Genomic DNA, 23,391 nt, shown 5'->3' on the forward strand with positions numbered 1-23,391 from the left:
GGGAGGGTGGGGGTGCACAGGGGGCGAGGAGGGAGGGGGGGAATCACAGGACTCCAAAGACAGCTGCAGCTTATAAGGAATGTGAGGGGCCTCAGCCAAGAGAGCAGGCAGGGAAACACGACCATATAAGGCAACAGAGGCCGAATCTCATTTTTATCAATGAGCAGAGCGGGCATGAAGAGCGGCTTAACATGCATCGGTCCGACCCCATCCCAACGCCATTACGATGAGCGGCACGCCACAAACAAGCTCGAGGTGTCCGCCTGCGAAGAGGAGGACTATAGACGTGTAAACAGAGGACGGCGTCTCAGCTCCCAGCACGTGATTGCACAAAAGGAGCGGACAGTGAAGCGTGTGTCGATGAATTTATCGCTTCATTTCCAAACGTCAAAGAGCAGAAGTTTAGGAGCTTTTAGTAAAAACGTACGCAACTCCTCAGGGTCATACAGGGGTGATGAAACATGCTGTTATCAAAAGGAGCAGACAGTGAAAAACCTTCAGATCAGATTTTTAACTTAAAGTTGCTGTGAGAGAAAGTCAAAGCAAATTTGTGCCACGTCCATTTCAGCACCAAAATAATGTTTTTCGAGGCCCGTATAAGTTGTTTGCAGATAAAAACATGCAGCAGAGAACTCCTGAGGGAGCCAGAAAGGATTTCTGCAAAGAGAAGTGCTATCAAAACGCCACAGTTAGTGTAGTTATGCCTCTGCCAACCATTCAAACTGTGTAAAAACCAATATCAAGCTACTTTTGTGTCCCAAAAGAAGCTACACATTCAGGTGATGCAAAAAGTCTAAAAAGCTCACAGAGAAAAGGTGGCAGACATGGATTAAAAACCCCCTGTCTAAAGTCTGAGGAGCTGGAGCTATACACTGCTCACATATGGTCTGTTTGCACAAAGCGGTCCAGTCTAAAGGGTCTGCACGGCAGCGCAGGGGTTAGCGCTGCTGCCTCACAGCAAGAAGGTCCCTGGTTTGCTTCCTGGTCAGGGCCTTTCTGTGCAGAGTTTGCATGTTCTCGCCATGCATGTGTGAGTTCTCTCCAGGTACTCCGGCTTCCTCACACCACCAAAGACATGCTCATTAGGTCAACTGATGACTCTAAATTGCCTGTAGGTGTGAGCATGCCTGGTTGTCTGTGTCTATATGTCAGCCCTGCAATATACTGGTGACCAGTCCAGGGTGTACCTTGTCTCTTGCCCAATGACAGCTGGGCTAGGCTCCAGCTTCCCCGCGACCCCCAACAGGATAAGCAGTACAGAAATGGATGGATGGATCCAGTCTAGTTCAGTCTGGTTTCTTGCCCATGTCCCTACAGCTGATGTCTGTCCAGCCTCGCTCATTGTGATGGGAAATCTGTCTGCCTTTAGAGATCTGGCTCATTTGGCTCAGCTCAATAATAAGAGCCGGTCTTCTGGCTCTCCTGGCTGGCTCGCCAAAAATAAATCCCAGCCAACAAGCTTTTGTTCCCCACAGCTCTTCTTTTGGTACCAGTCTTGCTTTTTTTAATTCAGATTCAATAACAAAAATGGAAGGACTCTGGCTCTCAAAGGGGAGCCAGCTACTATTGTTCACATTAAAGAGCCGTTCATTGAACAGGTTTGTTACGAACGTCACATCATTACTCCCTGTATCCTCCCTGTGAGGTTTACTGGGGGGTAATGAGAAAACAAGGGAGAAAAGTTGTTAAAGAGGCTCAACTAGTCTTTTATCTCAGTCCTAGACTCCTCTAGACTTGTCTACCTTCGACTAGTGGTTCTCAAATGGTGAGGCAAGGCAAGTCTTGATGTGTCATTACCAAAACTACACAACAACTTACATAACTTTGATGATTTGAAGAGGCTTCTTTGAACGGATTTGGATATAGAGTGCTTTGAGATTTGATGTTAGATGTGCCTTGGGCATAAAAAGGTTGAAAGCCATTGGTCTAGTCATATAGTAGGAGGTCAGCAGGACTAAATCTTAAGTGATCTGGATGATCTCCTCACCAGGAACATCAGTTAACCTGGAGGTAGAAATTTTCTGATGATAGTGGGCTAATTTTCCTGGATTCACATTTATTTCTAACAGCTGTCCCTTACTTCCTGACCCCGAATCTAAAAAAATCTAAAACAGGGGCAACCCTCATAGGCAGCTGGCAGTGCCGATGTTTTCTGCGTGATTGCACAAACGTTCAAGAAAGTCTGGTCTCAGACCACACTGTCAGGACTGATGGATATGCAAAAACGTTCAAAAGAGAATCTGATTCTGCAGGACAGACACATCAACAGATCTTGAGCTATTACGTTCACAAACAAGGAATGGATAGAAGGCCTGATGACCTTGATCTCTGACCTTAAAAACCAAACAGTTCTCCCCCAGGGCAGAGTGGATGCTTGTGCAAACTTTGAAGAAAACCCCTGGAAGTGTTTTTAAGATATCTTGTTCACAAAAATGGCCAAGACAGATGGATGGACAGTGTGAATACATAATGCCTTTTGCACCAGCTTTTACCAGCACAGAGCTGAAAAACAGACGTCCTACGAGCCTAATTCTGGGTAATTTCTTGTTCTAAAGGTCAAAAAGCACAGGCAAGCTCCTGCATGCTGTGCAAAAACATGAAGGCTTTCTTACAGTCACAATGTCCATGATTTTGTGCATTCACTACCTTTTTTTATAGTTTCATGCCTCCCTTACACTCGTCCAAAAACACAGATTTCTTAGTTGGAGGTTTCAGCCCTGCTTTGAAACTATCCATCACTGGAATAACAGAATGCATAGTTTAAAAACGTGTAGCATCAGAAAGGTATCTCTAATTTTGACATCCTTCACCGGCCTGAGTCTGCGGAGGAATTTTAAAGACTGTTAAAATGCTGCGTGATTTTCTGCTGTTTTCAGAGATGTATATCGTGTTGAACTATCTCTGCAGCTCATCCATCTTTAAATCAAAGATAAACACCTTCATATAGCCAGCTGCATGTTTCTCACCCTAACACAACGCAGGCCTGCTGTGATTTATCTGTCCGAGGGTTACGAGGCTTTCCTGGAGGAGAGGTCAGAGAGGTAAGGAGTAAATGGCGATAATGCTCTCCTCAGTCCGGAGCCCTTTGAAGGACTACCGAGTCTTTTTGCTTTAATTAAAAAACGACTCGGTGCTCAGCACCCAAACCACGGGCTCAGAGCCGAGGCCTCACAGCCAGCAGGCAAAAGTTCACTAGTGTGTTTACAATAGGAGAGATTATTTTCCACAACTGCCCATGGATTTGATCTTTTCTCTCCTCCTGTGCTCCTTTTTTGGAGAGATTCCCTGAAATATTTACCAGAGAGCAGAGGTGGAGAACAAATACTGAGAGTCTGATTCACTGCAGGACTCAGCTGTTGTAGAAATGCACAGTGAAAATACAACGGTCTTAGTAATTCCACACATAAAGGGTTAAATGTTCACCTAGCTGTGCTGCAGAGCAAACAGCGCCTCTGTGCTCCAATGTGGATTTAAAAGAGCCTCTATCAGATCATCTGTTACCCCAAGTATATTCTTAATTAGAAGACGGATCTCCACCAGGACTTTCACTCTCACCTTTGTGTCGCCCATGCTCTCCGACTCAGACACCTGGTAGGTGAGGTCTGTCTCCTCGAATCCCGTGGCGCTCATTCGCTGGTCCATGGAGGGGTCCGAGCGAGGAGGCGAGTCAGGCGAGTTGAGGCATGTTTGGATCAGAGCTTTGCCCGTTTCACTCGTGATCATGGGTTGGAGTTTGCGGGTGGCGAAAGTGTAGACGTGACCCGTTTCACTCGCCACGAGCAGCAGAACCTGCGTCCCCGTCAGGGTGGAGAGTTCATACGCCTGAAGAGACAAAGAAGAACCAAAGGGCTGTAACAGACTATCAGTATGAGCATTGAACAGTCTATAAATATTCATCACATACAGTGCTTAACAAATGTATTAGACCACCTGCCATATTTGTCTCAGAGACCATCCAGCATCATGAAGTGCTTTAATGTGGACTCTTTCATTTTCAGTCAGCTCTCCACGTTTTACCATTTGGAACAGGAATGGGGAATTTCAAACTGAATTCACCTTTTTATACCCAAATTTGAGCCGGCTCACTGGGCTTCTCTGAGAAGTCAGAAATGAATCAAGCATAACATTCAACCACTAAAACTCATTTTTCTCTTCAGGAATGCAAATAAATAACTATCATTTGACATATTAATCAAAAAATAATAATGTGCTTTACTATTTTTTCAGGTTTTTTTGTAAATCAGTACATTTGAAAAGTCACGGATAACAATAATAATTCTATTTTAGCATTAAAAATATCATTTCAGTCAAAGAGCTTCTACATATTGGTGTATTAACCATTGCAGAAACATAAAAAATGATTTTGGTAATTACCAATGCTGTTCATTTAGGGCAGCTGTGGCAAAAGCCTTACTTTGGGTGGTGGTCTAATAAATTTGTTAAGCACTGTAAATTTGATATTTTGTGACCTGACACGCCAAGTAGACCGTTTCATATCTCTATAGCATGAAAATATTTCAAATTCATCTGGGAAACCTCCCATAGAAAGCTTCCTGGAAGGGCAGGACTTCTAGAATAAAATTCTTGGAAGGTGACTGGACAAATATTCTGTCAAAATCATTACGGGCCAATCACAGTGACAAGACAAAATGAGGTAGTGGACATGCAGCTCCAGTGCTAACCTGAGCTATACAAGCTAACGCTGCCATAGTGTTTGAATGAGGAAGATAAAATTCATTCTGAAGAGGTGCAAAAACATCTCCTCTGCTAAAAGCGTTCAGTGTGGCTCTTTACTCTTGTTTTAATATGATGTGTGGTTTAAGTCTGAAAAAGTGACGCTTTCTACAGCTACATGCGAGCTAACTGCTACCATGGCAGTAGCAATTGTATACAGTAGCTTACAGTACAACTAAACCTCTGAAGCAGGACGACAGAGGGGAGAAAACACATTTTTTGGTCATGAAAAGCTTTCAGTGCTGTTCTTTGCTCTTTATCTAATAAATAAATAAGAGTTCTTAAAAAGTAGAAGCATTTCACATCACAGAACTTTGAGGTTTTTCTCCAAAGATCACAGACATTATTCATTCATTCCATTAACAAACTGTTTTTATTACTCATCGATAGATTGCCTTTAATTGGGGAGGTAACAGTTCACAAATATTCTCCTGTTGTTGACTCTGAAGTTAGGGTTAGGTACATCTTAGGGGGGTAAGGGAAAACATCTAATATCTAATAAATAATTTTTTTCTTAATTTTGATCTTGTAAACTTCCTTTTACAGATTATCTATCAGGGAGGCCTAGTGCTGCAAAATTACTCTATTCACAATTACAATTGAAATGTCAGGTTGTGCAGTTACATAATCACGTAAAAGGCTGCAATTATTTTAGTATTCAGTGGTGCTTTAAGGTTTAGAAAAAGGCTTGCAGAAAAGCCTCTAAGTTTACAATATTTCCACTGTTGACCTTTGTAGAAGAACCTTTATTTGAAAAAGGAAAAATGTTTAATTATTAAGATATTTTCAAAGTAGTACTGTAGATCCATCAGATTTGTTGTTTTTTTCCAACATTTCTATGTTTTGAGTTGATAAATACAAACTTCTAAATAGGGCTTGGGAATTAAATTGAAAATTAGATTAAATCCCAATATGGCCTGCTGCAATTTTCAAATCGCAGAAGGTGCAATAAAAAAAATAAAAAACAGCAGATTTAAAGTATTTTTGCAGCAGAGATGTTATACATGACACATGCAATCATTAAAATGCCTTTTTTGAAAGTCTATGAATAAAAATCCTACCTTCATTTTCTCATGTTAAATATGAGAATGACAAAAAACCTTCAATGCAACAATTCAAATGCAATTGGCAATATAAGTCAAAATCATCAGAGTTAGACATTTCTAAAGAATTTTTCAGCCTTTGTTTAGGAATAAAAGAGAGTTAAGAAATAATCACATATCAAATTGCAATAATGGGGAAAAAAACTGCAATTATATTATTTTACAAAATTGTTCAGCCTTACTTTTAAACTATAAAAATACATTTTCACTGATAGCCGAGCAAGCAGACTCATGATACTAGTTATTGTTTTAATGGTAAACACAGTCACATAATTCAATATTGTTGAGCAACTTCACATTATCACTAGCAATTAATGACATTGGAGTTTAGTTGAGTTTATTTTGGTCACTTTAAAAATTAAGACTGAATTACACACATAAAGTGAAAATTTACAAGTGACCAAACGCTGGGTTAATGCTATTTCTGCATTAACACCAAACAACCGACAAAAGTAATCAACAAAACAAATAACAAATAACAAAACAGGACCGAAAAGATGTAGGCTGAAGTATTCGCTTATTTCACCTACCCTTTTCAAATGTAGTTGATTTTAGTCGATATTGATGGTTAAATCTAGTTCCAACCAAAAACCTCCATCCTTAAAACATAATTTTAAGTTGAAGGATGAGCAAAATAACAAATTCCAGTCCCTAAAACTACATTTAAGTGTAAGGAACAATAATGAACAAAGAGGACTTTAGTAGGTCTATTGGTCCAGCCTAAACTCCACCACCTTAAATATCCTTACAGCCAACATTTACAGCTGTCAAAGGCAGATTTTAAAGCCAAAATATCAGCTGTTAATATCCGTAGATATTCATTTTCAAGCTTATATCTGCCCATAAGGATATCATGCCGATATCATGCATTCCTTATTATAAAACTAAAAAGTGCAGCACTTTATGTTGAAAGAGGGTGAGTGGGGTGGGTGTTGCATGTATTCTTTTGCTATTATGTTTGTTAATGTAAAAAGGAAAATAATTTAAAATGTCTGTACATTTATTGTGGATTATGCTACAAAATTCAATAAAAACTTTTTTCAAAAAAAAGTGCAGCACCAAAATTGAATTAAACATTAGTCTATAAAATGTAAGACAGTAAAATTTCTGATGACCCAAAGATGTCAAAGCAAAGTCTAAAATCCAAAAAATGTTCTAAACAAAGTTTTGAAAAAATTCAGAGACTCTTAAATTTGCCATAAATGTTTCATATTCTTCCTAACAGATCACCAATAGGATTAACTCAATAAAAATATGTCAGAAAAAGTATGTTAATGTCAGGGGAGATGCCAGAAAGTTGTGGAATTGAATTAAAATTCAAGTAGCAGCAAATGCTCACAGTTTAAGAAGACTACAGCAGCAAATGTTGATGCCTGAAAGCTCTTCAGTGAGTAACTATCTTAGAATGAAACAAGCAAGTAATCATTTAAGCTCCTAATTGAAATATCAGGCTTGAACACAAACATTAGTAAGATAAGATCAACAAATAGAGCTTGGATTTACTTTATGTCAGAGTAAACATTGTCCCAACTTTTATGGGAGCATGAGAGATTCCATGAGAAACTTCTGGAAAAAATTAAACAGTCTAGAAAACATCAGAGTCTAAAAATACGTCTGTAGTGAACTCTGACGTATAGCAGCCGAGAAGCTCGAATAACTTCAGATAAGGTTCCCAGAATAGAACGAGTGATATAGACGAGGGACTGATTGCAGCCAGAGGGGGGCTGGACACAAGGAACAGCTCTTTACATGCAGAGAGATCCAGCCGTGAAACATGAGACCCCCACTATGATTTAGAGGATGATAGCACAATCTAAACTTTAATAGGATTCTGGTAAAAATCAGACAATATTAACAGCAAAAAATAGTTGATCTAAATCAGTGGTTCTCAACATTTCAACCCAGGACCCCCAAAATAAAGGTGCCAGAGACCAGGGACCCCCACAGGACCTGAAGGTGGTTGAACACAGCCATGCACAATTTTAGAATAGTCATTTGCAGACAAGGCCGTCCATTAAGAGGGATAAATGGGAGAGCTTTCTGGCGCCCAGCCAAACTGGGGGTCCATGAGATTAAAACAAAACCATGGTCCATTGTAAAGTTAAGCTGTGATATCCATATTTCATATCTAACCTGAAAAAATAACCACTCTTATCAAAGAAAAATATATATATTTTTGTGTCATAAAGAGCCTTCTTAAAAATGTCAATCCATTGTTAAAAAAAAAGAAATAAATTGGTTTGAAAATTGCTACAATGGGTTAAAAATGGCAAAAATGGTGGAAAAGGTGGTGAAATTGGATTTTAAAAGTAGCTGAGATGGGATAAAAGTGGGAAAAATTAGACAGAAATTGCAAAAATTGGCATAAACAGAGGTAAAGGGAGTCAAATAGTGGCTGAAATGGCTTTAAATTGGCAGAAATTGGTGGAAACTTGGTGGAATGGGATGTAAAAATAATAAAAAACTGACAAGGGTTATCTGAGAAAGAACAAATAGGCAGATATTGGCAGAATTTGGTTAAACTAGCAAAAATGGGCACATCAAATTGTGAAATGTGGTTAAAATGGGAAAAATCTGCGTAGAAGGTGGTAAAAAGGGGTTAATAGTGGCAATAATGGGTCAGCAGAGGCAACATTAAGCTTAAGAGGCAAGAATTGGAAAGAGTTTAAAAACTGACAGAAATAGGTGTTAAATGGTAAAAATGTGTGCGGGCAACTGGAGATCCCCTCTCAGTGTCTTGCGACCCACGTGGGGGTCCCGACCCCAAGGTTGAGAACCACTGATCTAAATAACCAAAAACTGCATTAAACTTGGACACTGCCTATGAATCTGTCAATTACACTGGCATGCTGCCTATATTTTTTGGGTGGGTTCATTCCCTAAAACGACCATCTTATAGTAAAAAAGTTACATATTGTCCCTTTAATCCACAGCCCAGGTAGTAAAGAACACTGACATGCAGCAGACACGTTGTGCTCCACACGCTGAGGCTGCACTCGCTGTGAACCCCTGAGAAAGCGTTTTCATCCTAATGAGTCATAAGTCGTGTGAGGGATGCTGCGAAGGCTCGGCGCCGTCAGCGTCACCTCCCTGAGCTCAGAGCGCCGTCCTGATAAATGTGTCATTGTGAGCGGAGAGGAGGAGACTCATCACATTCAAATTGAAGGATTTTATCGAGCAGCTTCAAAACCACACGTTGGTGCTCCAACACCGTCTTCATTATGGCTCCTATCACAGCGATGCTCCTATCTGCAGCTGCTGGAGTGTAATAATGAGGCGGAGCACAGAGAGGCGACTGATGAAGACTGAGGATGACACACATGCTGCAAATCTTCGTTACTGTGCAGGTGTTTAATCGCTTTGTGTTGCTGCAACTTAAAACTGCTTCATGTCAAAGCTAATTTTCCAAACCAGGAGCCCCATTAATAAATAATAGAAGCAAACCTCAGCAAAGAACCAGAACAAGCAGACCTTTGACAGATCAGCTGAACACTCCATCCAATCTACTTTTACTTCTACATGGACTTTTGCTGGTTTCAGATATGCAGAAAATTCAAAAATCATTTAAGCCAAATACAAATGCTGTTCTGACTAAAAATGTCAGTCCCTTAAATATACTCTAAGTTAAAAGAATGAGGGTGAACAAAAAAAAGGTAAGACAAAAGACAGCTTAAATGGGCAAAATATGGTGAAAAGGGCAAAAATGGGATAAAAGTGGCTAAAAGAAGTGGCAAAAATGGGCAAAAAATAGGAAACTAGTAGTATTTAATGTAAAAAGGCAGCTTAAATGGGCAAAAAGTAGCAAAAAATAGCAAAAGGAAAAGGCAAGATGGGCAAAAAAGGAAACAAGTGGTATATAATGGCAAAACGTAGCTTAAAAGGGTGAAAAGTGGCAAAAAAAATTGGAAAAAAGGGCAAAAATTGGGAAAATGTGGCAAAAAAATGGGGAAAAGTGGCAAAAAGAAGTGGCAAAAATTTGCAAAAGTAGGGAAAAAGTGGTACTTACTGGCAAAAACAGCTGAAATTGGCAAAATTTGGTGAAAAGGGCAAAAATGGGATAAAAGTGGCAAAAAGAAGTGGCAAAATGGGCAAAAAATAGGAAACTAGTAGTATTTAATGTCAAAAGGCAGCTTAAATGGGCGAAAAGTGGCAAAAAATATGGTGAAAAAGAGCAAAAATTTTAAAAGTGGCAAAAATAGGCAAAAAGTTGGGAAAAAGAGGTAGCTTAAATGAGCAAAATATGATGAAAAGGGCAAACACACAACAGTCCACAACTGACATGGATCTGTCAATCCTGCCTCAAACTCTGCGTACTTATGTGGTTGATATTTAAAGACAGTAAAGGATGCTGTTTGCAGTAATATATCTGTTGTAAATATAAATAAATAAATATACATATATATATATATATATATATATATATATATATATATATATATATATATACACACATAAATATACATAAATCTGCATACATAATGAATTCTAAAGATATGATCCCACTCTTAAATCTCTTCTTGCACCAAAGAACAAATACAGCAACAACCACAATGCCAAGCTTAGCTTCAAACTCCAGCACACAAGCCAAACGGCAGCTACGTTCATATTTATACTGCCAATTATCACACATCATTAGAGTTAATGCAGCATCCCGGTATAAAGTAATGACCACAGCTCCATCTCTTCATTACCCCTGCAGCAGCCTCAGAGAGCCTCCCCCACCACGGCCTGATGTTTGGCCGGCGCCCAGATGTAGAACGGTGCTCATTTGTTTTCTTAAGTGAGCTAGGTGGCAGCACAAAATAGACCTATACACAAAGCTTTAATAAGTTTCTGTGCTCCACTGATTTTCTCATAAATATTCATGACGGTGGGGTCAGCGCCGGCTCTAATTGGTTCCTCTGTCACATAGAAGATCCTCACTGAACCGATGTGTGAACTAAAGAAGAGGAACAAGATAAACTCAGCAAGCAAACACAAGAACAAACGCACCTTTATGACACACAACAACTGAACGGTGGCTTCTGAGGCCTCAGGGTGACAGCTGTACTCAACCCTGCTTAACCAAAGAGCCAAACTGCTGAAAAATACCCTTGCAAGAGCCACAATCTAAGTGGTGAAAAATGGCAATAAAAATAAGTTAAAGGCAGCAAAAATGGTCAAAAACCTAAAAAGTGGGTGAAAAGTGGCAAAAATGGGTAAGAAGTGACAAAAGAGAAGTTATGGGGGCAAAAATGGTCGACAAGCGGAAAACACATGGCAAAAAATGAGTAAAAAGCTAATATTTTTCAGTTTGACATCTGATATGTTGTTATGTTCTAATGTGAATCAAATATGGGTTTAAGAGATTTAACAATCACTGACTTCTGTTTTTATCTATATTTAACACAGCAACCTAACTGTTTTGGAATTGGGTTGTATTTCATAATTAAGAACCTCTGTTTAAATGTTTAAAAATGGCCAAAAGAAAAGAAAAATGCTCTTTTTGCTGAGTTATGGACCTGCAGAAGGAAGGAAAGCGTGACCTGAGTGATCCTGAGTAACAATCAAAGACGGCGGTTTGTTTTCTGCACGTTTGCATTAAGTCCACGCGTGTGATTATATAAAGAAGCAAAAGGAGAGAACAAACAGAGCCTTTTCTTCACTCAGCACATGCTTCAAAACGAAACCAGTTAAAGACCAGTCTACTATGAATCCTCCCACTCCACCCACCCATCAGTTTGTGATGGCTGACACGGTGTGGGCAACGTTTTCAACAAAAATCTCCATCAGCACACTTTGTCAAATAGTGCTCGTGTTGCCAAGAACCAACATAAAGACACCTCAGTTTCCACGACAACAGTCTGCGCTACACTCACACACAAAGAGAGATACTGCAGAGTATACAGAGAAAGCACTTGGAAGTAACACAAGGACAAATTAAAACTCCTGCAGCTCCATAAAGAGCAGCTTATACTGACAGAACACAGCTCAATGTGGGGTCAGCTCTCCTTTATGATCATCAACACAGGCACCAAAAATCCTACACGCTGTCTAAACAGCACACCAACATCACACAGGTATGTCAAAGTATTGCAACACGCCAGTAATACTGCGTAACAGCTACCAGAGCCACGCAGAAACTTATTAGACAGGGATGAAGACGATTATGGAGCAGTTATCTCGGCGTTTCTGCAGAGTGCTTCAGTGCAATGATGCTGGATGCAATTACATAACTGCACAATGCAGTGAAGAGCTGCAAGAAACTTAATCGCCCATGTTTCTGGGAGTTAATTGATCATTTCAAGGAGAAATCAGACATGGAATAAAGTTGATATGTGATAGAGCACCTGGGTGAATTGATGAGAATAAAGTCCGTTTATATTCTTAATTAACGACCCGTTTAGGGCATTCAGATACCAAGCGACTACACTTTTACATCCCTTCTCTACTCCATCTTCACCTCCATCAGAACTCACTGTCCCTCCTCTTATTCTAACAGCTTATACATGCAGTAAAGCTGCTCATGATAAGAATGAATAGGGGGGAATCAGCCACTAGCTAAGAGGCTATTTGTGCCTTTTTAACAGCTTTTCTCCCTCATGTTGTCATAGACATGCTTTTAAAGGACACCGAGGCATCCTGTTAAGCAGATCAATCTTCTGGGGCACTGGTTGGACTCAGTTTAAGATGACGAGTACAAGGGAGTCGTGATGCGTCATTAAGGGACACGCCGGCTCAAAAAGCCGGCTCCTTTTTTGGCCTCAGACAGTTTTCTTTTTTTTCTATTGGTGCTTTTTCAAAGATATAAAAAAAGTAAAAAGTTACCAAATGAAAAGCCTTACGGAGCCAAATGACCGGCTCTAATTACTGAGCTGAGACGTCCAGATTTCTAAAAAGAGCCGCATTTCCCATCACTCCAAGACTGGCTGCAGAGACATAAATAAAGCCGTGCTTTTTGTCTACAAGGAGAACACAGAAGATCACATCAGCTGGCCAGTACTTGTCAATACAACTAATCTAGTCCAGATGAAGGCAAGCCAGACCACCTCTGTATGCAGTCTGTGCTATGAGCTATTGAACTGTTACAAGTAGGGTCCGCAGATGGTGCGAGTGGTTTAAGGCACGCAAACCATTATTGTTCAACCAAAGAGCCAAATTGTTGAAAAATGCTGTTGCAAGAGCCACAATTTAAGAGGTGAAAAGAGGCAAAAACTGATTAAAGTGGCAATAAAAAGAAGTCAGAGGTTGCAAATAATGGTCAAATAGCAGCAAAAAAGTGGCAAAAAGGGGCAGAAAAGGGGCAAAGTAGGCATAAAATTGCAAAAGAGGCCAGAAAGTGGCAAAAATGGGTAAAAAGTTAGCAAAAAAGTAGTAACAGGTGGCAAAAAATGACCACAAACATTACAAAAAACAAGTGTAAAAGTGACTAAAATGGGCAAAAATGTGGGAAAAATTGTCAAAAAGTTGCAAAGAGTGGCAAGAATACTGACAACAGTGGCATTTAATGTCAAAATGTGGCTTTAATGGGTGAAAAGCGGCAAAAAAGGGAAAAAAACTAGAAATAGCAAAAAGCTGTATGAAAGAGGCAAAAAGCTGGTGGCAAAAATAGGATAGAAGTAGTAAAAAAGGGCAATAAAAAAATGCAAAAGTGGGCATTAAAAGTGGCAAAAATTGGCAAAAAAAATGCAAATAAGGGCAATGGTGAAGAGCTACAAATCATCACAAAAGAGCCACGCGCTATCACTGCCCTAACCCTTAAGTAGACTCATTATACCATCTATGGAGCTTATCTTAATTGCAATATTATAACCAAATCAAGCACCATTAATCTAAATTGTACAAAAAGTCGGCAACATGTCAGTGTTGCCAAAACTGCCAAATATTGACCCAAAATCCAAACTGCATAAAACCTCAGCAATGTTTTGGTACTAAAACAGTGTCCATGTTTTTGTGAACGTGAACAGTTGGCAGGAGTTTGACTCTGATTTTTATGCATTTATCATCTGACTGATGAAGTAGATGTAGTTTGTTAAAGTCTTCATGTTTTTATAAACTATTAATCATCAAATAAGAGACTGTATCTGAAAAGATGTGGTATCAGAAAGTATCTACACGCTTTATTTGAAGACTTTTTTGGGGTGGCTTTAGAAAATTCAGTGAGCATTTCTTGACATTTTAAACACACAGTATGTTTACCCTTACTCAGAACAAACAGATTATGTCAAGGGTAGCAGGGAATCATGGGAGTAAATTTCTGCTACTGCATCCCTCCATCCTGAAAATGAAAATGAACTCCAAACAGACCACAGTCTGCTGGCTGTAAGTTCAGTTTCATTTTTTATTGATTTAAAGATATTATTGCAGAATCTCTCTGAATTGTCCCTTTAATGGCTTAAAAATGAATACATAAATGTTGACATAAACCAGATTAGTCAACGCTGATAATAAGAGCTAGCTGCAGCCCCACACCGCAGTCCTGCTCGTCTCTGATGTGCGAGCGCTCTCTGACCGTCCTCTGATGAGTCTCCCTGAGGTTTAGTCAGCTGTTGGCACCTTCGGGCCGGCTGCTGCTCAGCGACACATGGCTGCTGCCTGCGAGCAAAGTCCTGCTGCACGGTGACAGAGAACAGCCTGAACGCCACATGGGAAAAACCTGCAGCCGCTCCGAGAGTGTTTGTGTGTCAGGCCATGTGTGTGTGATCGTTTGGGGGGGGGCATGCTCATAAATAGGATTGTCATTCGCTCAGGTCTATTTAAAGCTCATTACCACCGCCGATGCTTCCTCACATCCACTGAGTCACTTTGTGTCACAATTGTTCGGCTACTCTGGAAAAAAGTTCAGACAGTAATAGACCTTTAAACTTTGACATGATGGGAGTGAGAATCAAAGCATGTTGATACCTCTCTGATGCAACAGGATCAAGAATCAAACAGCTACAGCCAGTGGATCATGTCTGCTTTTTAACTATCAAGCATTGTAAGAAAACTCCACTCCAATATTAGTGATGTTTCCATGTTTTCACACCATTAAGATGCTGTGCAGGAGTTTGCTTACAATGCATTATGTATTGTAGTCATTCCTCTCCCACATAGAAGCTCTAAGCCGACATACAGCAGATGTTTTACACAGTTTTCCAGTGATGACGGGTACATTTCGGTTGTTTTCTCACTGGTAAATACACATTTCATCTTCACAATAGGGAAGCACAATATTGGATTTTTGCCGATATCCGATATGCCGATACTTACAGATTCATTTTAGCCAATAATGATATCAATACCAATATTTAGATACCCTTTTTGGACAAAAAATGTCAGTCCTTTTGGACACTTTAAGGTTCAAGGATGACCAAGGAAACAATTTTAAGTCCTTAAAAAACACTTTCAAGTTTAAAGAATGAGGAAAAATAAAGAAAAAGACCTCACCTGATATAGGTCTGTTGGTTCAGACTAAAACTCCACTAATTTATTAGTATGCACGGACAAAATTTACAGTCGATATATGCTGAAATACACAGGCAAAATATCAGATGTAAATATCAGCAGAAATTTTGATATCTGCTGATACTGATACCAGACCGATAATATCATGCATCCCTACTTCACAACCCTCTCAAAGTGCTGGCTTTTGCCACCCATTGTTCTGCGCGGTGACTGGAGTCAAAATTATGGGAATAACTGGGCCAAGGACAAGGATAGTCTTTAGTCAAATGAATGTATTCTGCAACAGTTAGCAACAAGGCAATGATGCAAAGCTAGTTTGCAGAACGTGGCTTATGTTAGCAGTAGTGGGTCTTCAATCCTCTGCACGGCGACTGGGGTCAAAATTAAGGGAATAACTGGGTTTAGAGATTTCTTCAGACTCTTTATCCTTCTAGTACGGCACAAGCATCTTGCGTTTACTTCAAACTCAACATCTTTTTACTTTTATGTCATTATCTCAGGACAGCAGCGAGAGTTTTAGCATGAAAATAAGTTAAGAAAATGTTTGAAATAAACTTGCTCACACAGGAAAATCAGTGTTACTTCACCGATACTCCTCTATTCCTCCCTTAAAATCAAACAGCAACTTTAACTGTCACCTCACCTTTTTTTAATTCCAGAGCACAAGTCTGTGACCTAGAACAGAAAAAAGTTCCCTATGTTAAGACCGCCATACTCCGAGTATCATATGTTTAAATGATCAAATCTCCATTGTTTTAATGATCAGTGGTGTTAAAAAGTACAGGAGCTCCATCAGCTATAGCTACAGCCACATTCTTCACCTACAGTGAGAGAAACATCGTACATTCATTCACTAGTACTACCTGGGGACCTCTGGTAATTTCTAATAATCTCACAGGATGTCTGTGTTTATAATCCTGTGTGAAATGACCGTGTCTGTAATTTGTGGTGTAAAAATTCAAGGTTAAATTACCGACCATATTTCAGCACACAGAGGTCCACAGGTAGCTAATTCTAAATGAATGGGTTTTTTTTACAGCCTGTGTGGATTTTTATGATCTAAAAATAATATATGAATATAAATAGAGGCTTCACAGGAGATTATTTGCAAAGTTTTGCCTCAGGGAGGTTATAAACAGTCCTTTGCTTTCAGTTCATTTCAGCATATGTGTAAAAATGGCTTTATACTAGGGCTGGGCAATTAATCGCAAATTAGATTAAATCGCAATACGGCATGCTGCAACTTTCAGATCACAGATAGTGCAATATTTCTTTAACCAGGAAAGTGTCAAAATATCATTTGATGCAATCTTTTTTCTTTTTTTATGCTTATACCAGTGTTACTCAATCCTGCTCAACCAAAAGCCAAAATGTTGAAAAATACCTTTGCAAGAGCCACAATCTAAGAGGTAAAAAGTGGCAAAAACTGCTTGTTAAATGTGGCAAAAAGCTCAAAAAGCAACAAAAATGGTCAAAATGGTGAGGAAAAGGGTCAGAAAGTAGCAAAAAATGGGTGAGAAGTGACAAAAAAATGAGTTATAGTTGGCATAAAATGGTCCAAAAGCGGCAAAACTGTGGCAAAAAAATGAGTGAAAAGTGGCATAAGGTAGATGAAATACGATACAAGAACTTACAATACAAGAACTTTATTTATCCCCAAAGGGAAATTCAGTCAAAACATTGGGTGCATATTAGGCTTGGTTTCGAACCTGGAACCTCCGGATCTGGAAACGAGTGACTTTGCCCCTCAGCCACCTTGTGACAGAAAAGCGGGGAAAGAATGGTGAAAAAGGGCAAAAATGGGATAAGAGTGGCAAAAAGGAGTGGCTAAAATGGGCAAAGACAAGGAAAAAAAGTGGTATTTAATGACAAAAAGTAGCTTAAATGGGTGAAAGTGGGGAGAAAAAGGGCAAAAATGGGATAAAAGTGGCAAAAAAAGAGACAAAATGGGCAAAAAAGCCTTCAAACCTTCAAGTATCCTTTACATTTTTTTAACGAAAATCTTACATGCATTTATTTTTCTTCATCAAAATGTGAATATATGAGAAATGATCATCCCCTTCTATAAAGCAGTTGATATCAAATTTGCTGTATGAGCCAAAATTGCAGTAAAATATATATTTTTTAATTTTGCCCTAGTTTAACTTATCTACTATTGTAGTTGTTTGCTGAACAACAGAAAAAATAAGGAACCTAAATAATCGCATTTTAAATCACAATCGCAATATTGCAGAAAAAAATTGCAATTAGATCATTTCTGCAAATCGTTCCGCCCTACTTTATACTTATTTAATTTAACTCTACTGACCAAATATGTGTGCACACTGCTGCTCTCTTCATACAGCACAGCTCTCCTGCTCTTCCTTTTACAGCGGCTGATCTAATATCAGGATTATCTGACTGTACATTTCATGCATAACATAATTTACGATTTGAAATGTGTTGCTCAACGTTCAGTGGTTAGGCTGCAACAGCTGATCTGTGCAAGGAGGGTTGTTGTGGATGCGTAACGATCCAAAACGAAAAGAGTGCAGAATAATATTAACAATATAAAAACTGTTAAAAGAGGAGAGGTTCATGTTTAACATGAGGTAAACAGTCTGTATAGGATGCATGAAGAAAACATCACCTGCAGAATGTGATGTGCATTACACTGCATTTTTTTATGAAGTTTGTGTGTGTGTGTGTGGGGGGTGTTATTGTGCATTTTCGTTGCTGCAGCGTGCAGCACACTCGTGTTTTCCTTCAGAAATGTCTGTAGATTTGAGAACATTACAGATTTTGCTTATCCTGTGAGAATGCATGCACCAAAAACTGACGTCAGGGAGTAATTCACAAATTACCAGAGGTCCCTAGGTAAAACTTAGTTTGTATGAACAGGGCACTAATAGCACAAATATATTGGCAACTTTCGGTAAAGTGGGTGGAACTGGAGGTGAGTAAAGGTTGTCAACACATCTATGATATTTAGACCCAGTGTAGGAGTTTTTATCATAATTTTTGATCACTATAAGTTAGAAGGTGTCCAACACTGCCTAGGACTAGGATAGTCTTTAGCCAAATGAATGTATTCTGTAAATGTATTCCTTAAAACACTGCTTTTCTCTCAAGCCTTTGGCTGTTGCGTTATCTTTGTGTGCAAACTTGTTCATGGATTTGAATATGCCCTTTTAGGAGATCCCAACTTTAGTAATGCAAAATGTTGTACAGATTGGTGCAAGGTGTGTCCAAGATCATTAATTATTTTGCCTAACATTTCTGTTTTTCTTGACTTAATAGTGTATCTTCATTGCTGTTTGTGTGTTTTTTCTGTTTTTATCCTCTGTAAATCACATTGAGTTTACATTTGTATGAAATGTGCTATATAAATAAAACTGAATTGAATTAAACCAGCTTCCCCCTGCAACAGTTAGCAACAGTGCAATGATGCAAAGCTAGTTTGCAGAATGTGGCTTATGTTAGCAGCTCAATCACGGTCGGTCTTCGATCCTCTTTGCAGGTTACCATCCACTTCCTGTGCTGAATATCGTCACTCACTGCTTCCTTTATATCAGAGTATAACCTGACATAACCTCTGGATAACCAAATCTCCATTTTATAGATCTAAACAATGCTCAACCACACTGTTCTATGAGATTCTATCAATGCAGCAGCAGTTAGCGGTTGTTTATATCAGAGTAAAGAGTGTGCTGGCACTAATGCAGAAGTCATTAAGAACCGTTAAAGGGTTTACTAGTGCCGGGGAGCTGCGTTAGTTTAGTCGGTGTGTTTGATTGTGGGCCTGTAATGATAAAAATATCAATAACCATTTTAACTAACTAGTAGGTCTGGTGCTGACAACAACGGACCTGAATTTACCCGTTCAGCTGATATTCATGCTTCTGACTGAGAGAGACAGAAATGTCTTCACTGCACAAATACATTTGCATCCTTTGGAAAAAATGGGTGGAACTGGTACTGATACTTAGACAGCATGTAAGATTTTGTCTGCAAGTTTTGATAGTTTAAAAGAGAAACTGACCAGTGTTTGGTGGGACTGGGGAATATTTTTGGGGAGCGATGGTTACCAACATATTGGTGACAGATACGATACGGTGCACTTCAATGTCCCCTGAGGAAATTTGCCTTGGATTCAAAGTGCTCCACATGTACAGCTGCCATCATGGTGGTAAATCAGAACAATAAACAGTAACAATGAATGAGCAAACACCAGTAAACACTAGTTAAGGCAGTGTGTAGGAGTGTGTCTGCTAGTTTTGACAGTTCAAAAGAAAGTTGCAGTGTATAGACGACCTAGCAGTTAGGTTGCGCCCCATGTGCATGAGCATCCCGGGTTCATGTTCACATTCTCCTATCCCTGTTTCAAACTCTATCCACCTCTCTCTGAATAAAGCATACAAAGCCCAAAAATATATCTTAAAAGAAAGAAAAAATCTTTCCCAATATTTGGCAGGATTGAGACAGATTTCTGTTACAACTTTCAATATGATATGATCTATCTTCCATACATTTTTAAGTTTGGTTTTGGGAAAACCATTTGCTATTTATCAGCTGAAAAATCAATACACATACTTATAAGGGCTGAACGATTTGTGAAAAAATAATCTAATTGTGATTTTTTTCCCTTTATTGCGATTGCTACTTAATATGCAATTATTATTTGAATAATCAATGTATGCATTTTTCAACAAATTTATGCAATAAATCTATATTACAACTTAAAGTCAGTCTGGAAAACTTATCATACATTTTACCATTTAGTTGCAAAATGGATACAGCCAACAATTTTACCTGGCAGAGAAGGCTCTGCTCTAAAGACGCTACCTGGGTTGGTCAAGCAGCTTGCTTTGACTTTACAGGGAGCACAACAAGCTTTAGGCTATGAAGGAGGAGGCTGGGTTGGAGGAGGTGAAGCTTTAGGCTATAATGGAGGAGGCTGGGTTGGAGGAGGTGAAGCTTTAGGCTATAATGGAGGAGGCTGGGGTGGAGGAGGTGAAGCTTTAGGCTATAATGGAGGAGGCTGGGTTGGAGGAGGTGAAGCTTTAGGCTATAATGGAAGAGGCTGGGGTGGAGGAGGTGAAGCTTTAGGCTATAATGGAGGAGGCTGGGGTGGAGGAGGTGAAGCTTTAGGCTATAATGGAGGAGGCTGGGGTGGAGGAGGTGAAGCTTTAGGCTATAATGGAGGAGGCGAAGCTTTAGGCTATAATGGAGGAGGCTGGGGTGGAGGAGGTGAAGCTTTAGGCTATAATGGAGGAGGCGAAGCTTTAGGCTATAATGGAGGAAGCTGGGGTGGAGGAGGTGAAGCTTTAGGCTATAATGGAGGAAGCTGGGGTGGAGGAGGTGAAGCTTTAGGCTATAATGGAGGAGGCTGGGGTGGAGGAGGTGAAGCTTTAGGCTATAATGGAGGAGGCTGGGGTGGAGGAGGTTAAGCTTGTAAAGCTGCTGCTGAAAAAATTGAATGTATTAAAGTCCTGTTTTGACATATTTCAAGTTTAAGAATCATTGCAACCTCTGTGATTTGTAAATTGCAGCAGGCCTTATTGCGATTTAATCTAATGTGCGATTACTTGCCATGCCCTAATATATATTGTGTTTCCCATTCAAGTAAAAAAACTAGGGCTGTCAAAATTGACACGTTAATGCAGATTAATCCACCATTATGGCTAATATGATTAAAAATTTTCACGCAATTAACCCATCTACAGTGCAGAATAACTCAAAATCCCTGTAACGTCTCTGGCAACGCATTTCGGGCAGTTTGTCCAAGTAGGGTTACCGTCAAGCATGCCGCTGCACATGCACAAATGGGCTGTTGAATCGGTAGTGACCACCCAACTCGATATGGAAGACGCTAAACAGCACATTGGCCCTCTTGATGGGAAATTTGAGTACAAAAAAACCAAGATGGAACAGTCGACCGACATAAAGTATTATGCACATTCTGCAGGAAGGAGTTTTCTTTTCACCAAAGCACTTCCAGCTTAAAAGACCACAATAACGCGAAGCATACATTCGTTGGGGATTCTACTAGCACTTTGGCTAACGCGTCGCCAAGCTTGCAACAAACCACCCTCAAGGAACGCCAAATTTAAAATGGAGACTATGAATAAAAATGAATATTTTTCATCAAATTCATCTGTATTGTTTTGAAATTTGACATTGCCTGCTGCTTACAGGGTGTCAAACATGTCTACATTTCTTGATTTAAAAATTTGGCCCAGTTGAATTTGTAATTGAATAGTCCTGGCATATATATTCCCTTCTTCCTTGGGTCTGCTTGCTTATGCAAAATGAAACGTGATTAATATAGATTAAAAATGAATGATATTTAATCATGATTAATTGAAATTAATCCACAGCAACCCTGTGTTTAATCTGATTAAAAATGTAATCGTTTGACAGCACTAAAAAAACCCACTGAGATTTGGCTGAAGCTCCGTAAAATAAGTTTGGGTATATCTGCATACTGTACATCCCTAGCAAGCACACATCTGTGACCCACTGACGATGCCTAAACAACCCAAAACGTTGGCAACTTTCTAATATATTAATGTTTATTAAAAAATGTGGAATTTGTGTTTTGATCAGGAGAAAAAGAGACACTGCATTGCATAAATTGCACAAATGCATTGTTAACACTTGGAAATGTGATTGGGACAGGTGGGATGAGAAGGTTACCGACATATTTGGAGTTTGTCTGCAAGTTTTGACATCTGGGAAGAAAAGTTTCCCTAATATTTTGCAATACTTTTGCTGTTGTGGTGTCAAACCGGATTAGCTTTCACTTTAATCGTGTGACAGTTTTTTAAGTCTGGTTTAGTGACAAGCATCTGTTATCTCTTTGTAAAAATATCCTTATCATGTTTAGCCAATAAACCAAAATACACAGATAGTTCATGAAACTTTAGTCCCTAACAAGTTTGGAAATGTGGGCTAAAATCATCCCAACTCCAACACCGAGCATCCCTACCAACACCTGGACCCTCTGTTCCCGGGTATCTCTGATGTTGGACCAGGTCCAGGCTCGATCAGCTGACTCACCTTTTTCATTATACCTGTCTTCCTCTTGCTGAAGGTGGTGTATCGTCTCAACTTGTTGTCGATAAATTCCATCTTGATCTTCACCCGCCCACGTGTCTTCTTCCCAGGTTTCGCCCCGACGACCCCTCCGGGCACCATGCCGTACCCTCCGGTAGGAACCCCGACCTCCTGTCCGCTCCCCGCCGCCTCCAGCTCCCCCCTCTCCCGCTTCACCCCCCTCCTGTCCCCGAGTGACCCCCCCAGCTCCTCCTCGTCCCCCGAGTCAGACTCGTTCTCGGAGCCGCTGCACAGTCTCTCTCTGTCGGGGTCAAAGCGGGCTCCGTGAGGCAGCACCACCCCCGCGTTCAGAGCCACCATGCCGGCCTGGAGAGGGCTCACACCTTTGGGTCCACCTGGCCCGTTGGCCCCCAGCATCCCCCCCGAGTCTCTGTCGCTGCCCCCCGGTAACACCAGCAGCGGACGGCTCCCGTGTGCTGAGGCTCCCGCTGCTGCCGCTGTCCCGGCTCGGCTCGGTATCATTCTACTCACTGGACCGAGTGTGGGAACACCGGCCGAGCCAGCTGGAGCGCATGCGCTTGAGCCGTGAAATGTAAACAAACGGTTCCGTTCAAACGTTCGGAGGCTCCAGGAAATCACCGAGACAAAGTTTGAAAGTGATGCTGCCCCAGAGACCCTTCACCCCGCTCCGTGTGATCACCCTCCGCCTCTCTGACCAAAACTCCGAGCACTAACTCAAAAAGGAAAACGCGGAGAGCAGCCTGCAGTTCCCTCCGCTGCGTCATATAGTCCGCATGGGGAACTAAAACCAGCGCCTTTTTCTTTCTGTTTTATACCTAAATACTGAAGCTAGGGGCGGAAGGAATTTAAGAGAAATGTTCTCGAGCACAATAACCGTTTCTATATTTAAAATATGCCAAAGTAGACGTCAAATTACAGCGATTTCAATGTAATCAACTTCAAGTCAAAAGTTTCCTCAAAGTCCTAAGTAGTTAGTTTTGGTTCCTGGTGGGGTTTAAAAGTCAAACATGAACTTTCGTTGGGCAAAATCAACAAATAGATAAACAATTCTCCCATCAGGTTGGTTGAT

At 40.2% G+C, this 23,391-nt stretch overlaps 1 protein-coding gene across 3 annotated transcripts in view; it reads right to left on the reverse strand.

Moving 5' to 3' along the window:
* Positions 1-23,017, reverse strand: part of srfb (serum response factor b) — a 69,575-nt gene extending 46,558 nt beyond the window's left edge. For all 3 annotated transcript variants that reach the window (XM_041789184.1, XM_041789182.1, XM_041789183.1), the window contains exons 1-2: positions 22,305-23,017; positions 3,556-3,822 (exon numbers count right to left, since the gene is read on the reverse strand). In XM_041789184.1, the coding sequence (XP_041645118.1) occupies positions 3,556-3,822; positions 22,305-22,823 (786 nt within the window). In that variant the 5' untranslated portion in view covers positions 22,824-23,017. The remainder of the gene's footprint in view (positions 1-3,555; positions 3,823-22,304) is intronic.
* Positions 23,018-23,391: the final 374 nt, after the last annotated feature.

This window comes from Cheilinus undulatus, linkage group 6, assembly GCF_018320785.1.
Source record: "Cheilinus undulatus linkage group 6, ASM1832078v1, whole genome shotgun sequence".
Lineage (NCBI taxonomy): Eukaryota > Metazoa > Chordata > Actinopteri > Labriformes > Labridae > Cheilinus > Cheilinus undulatus.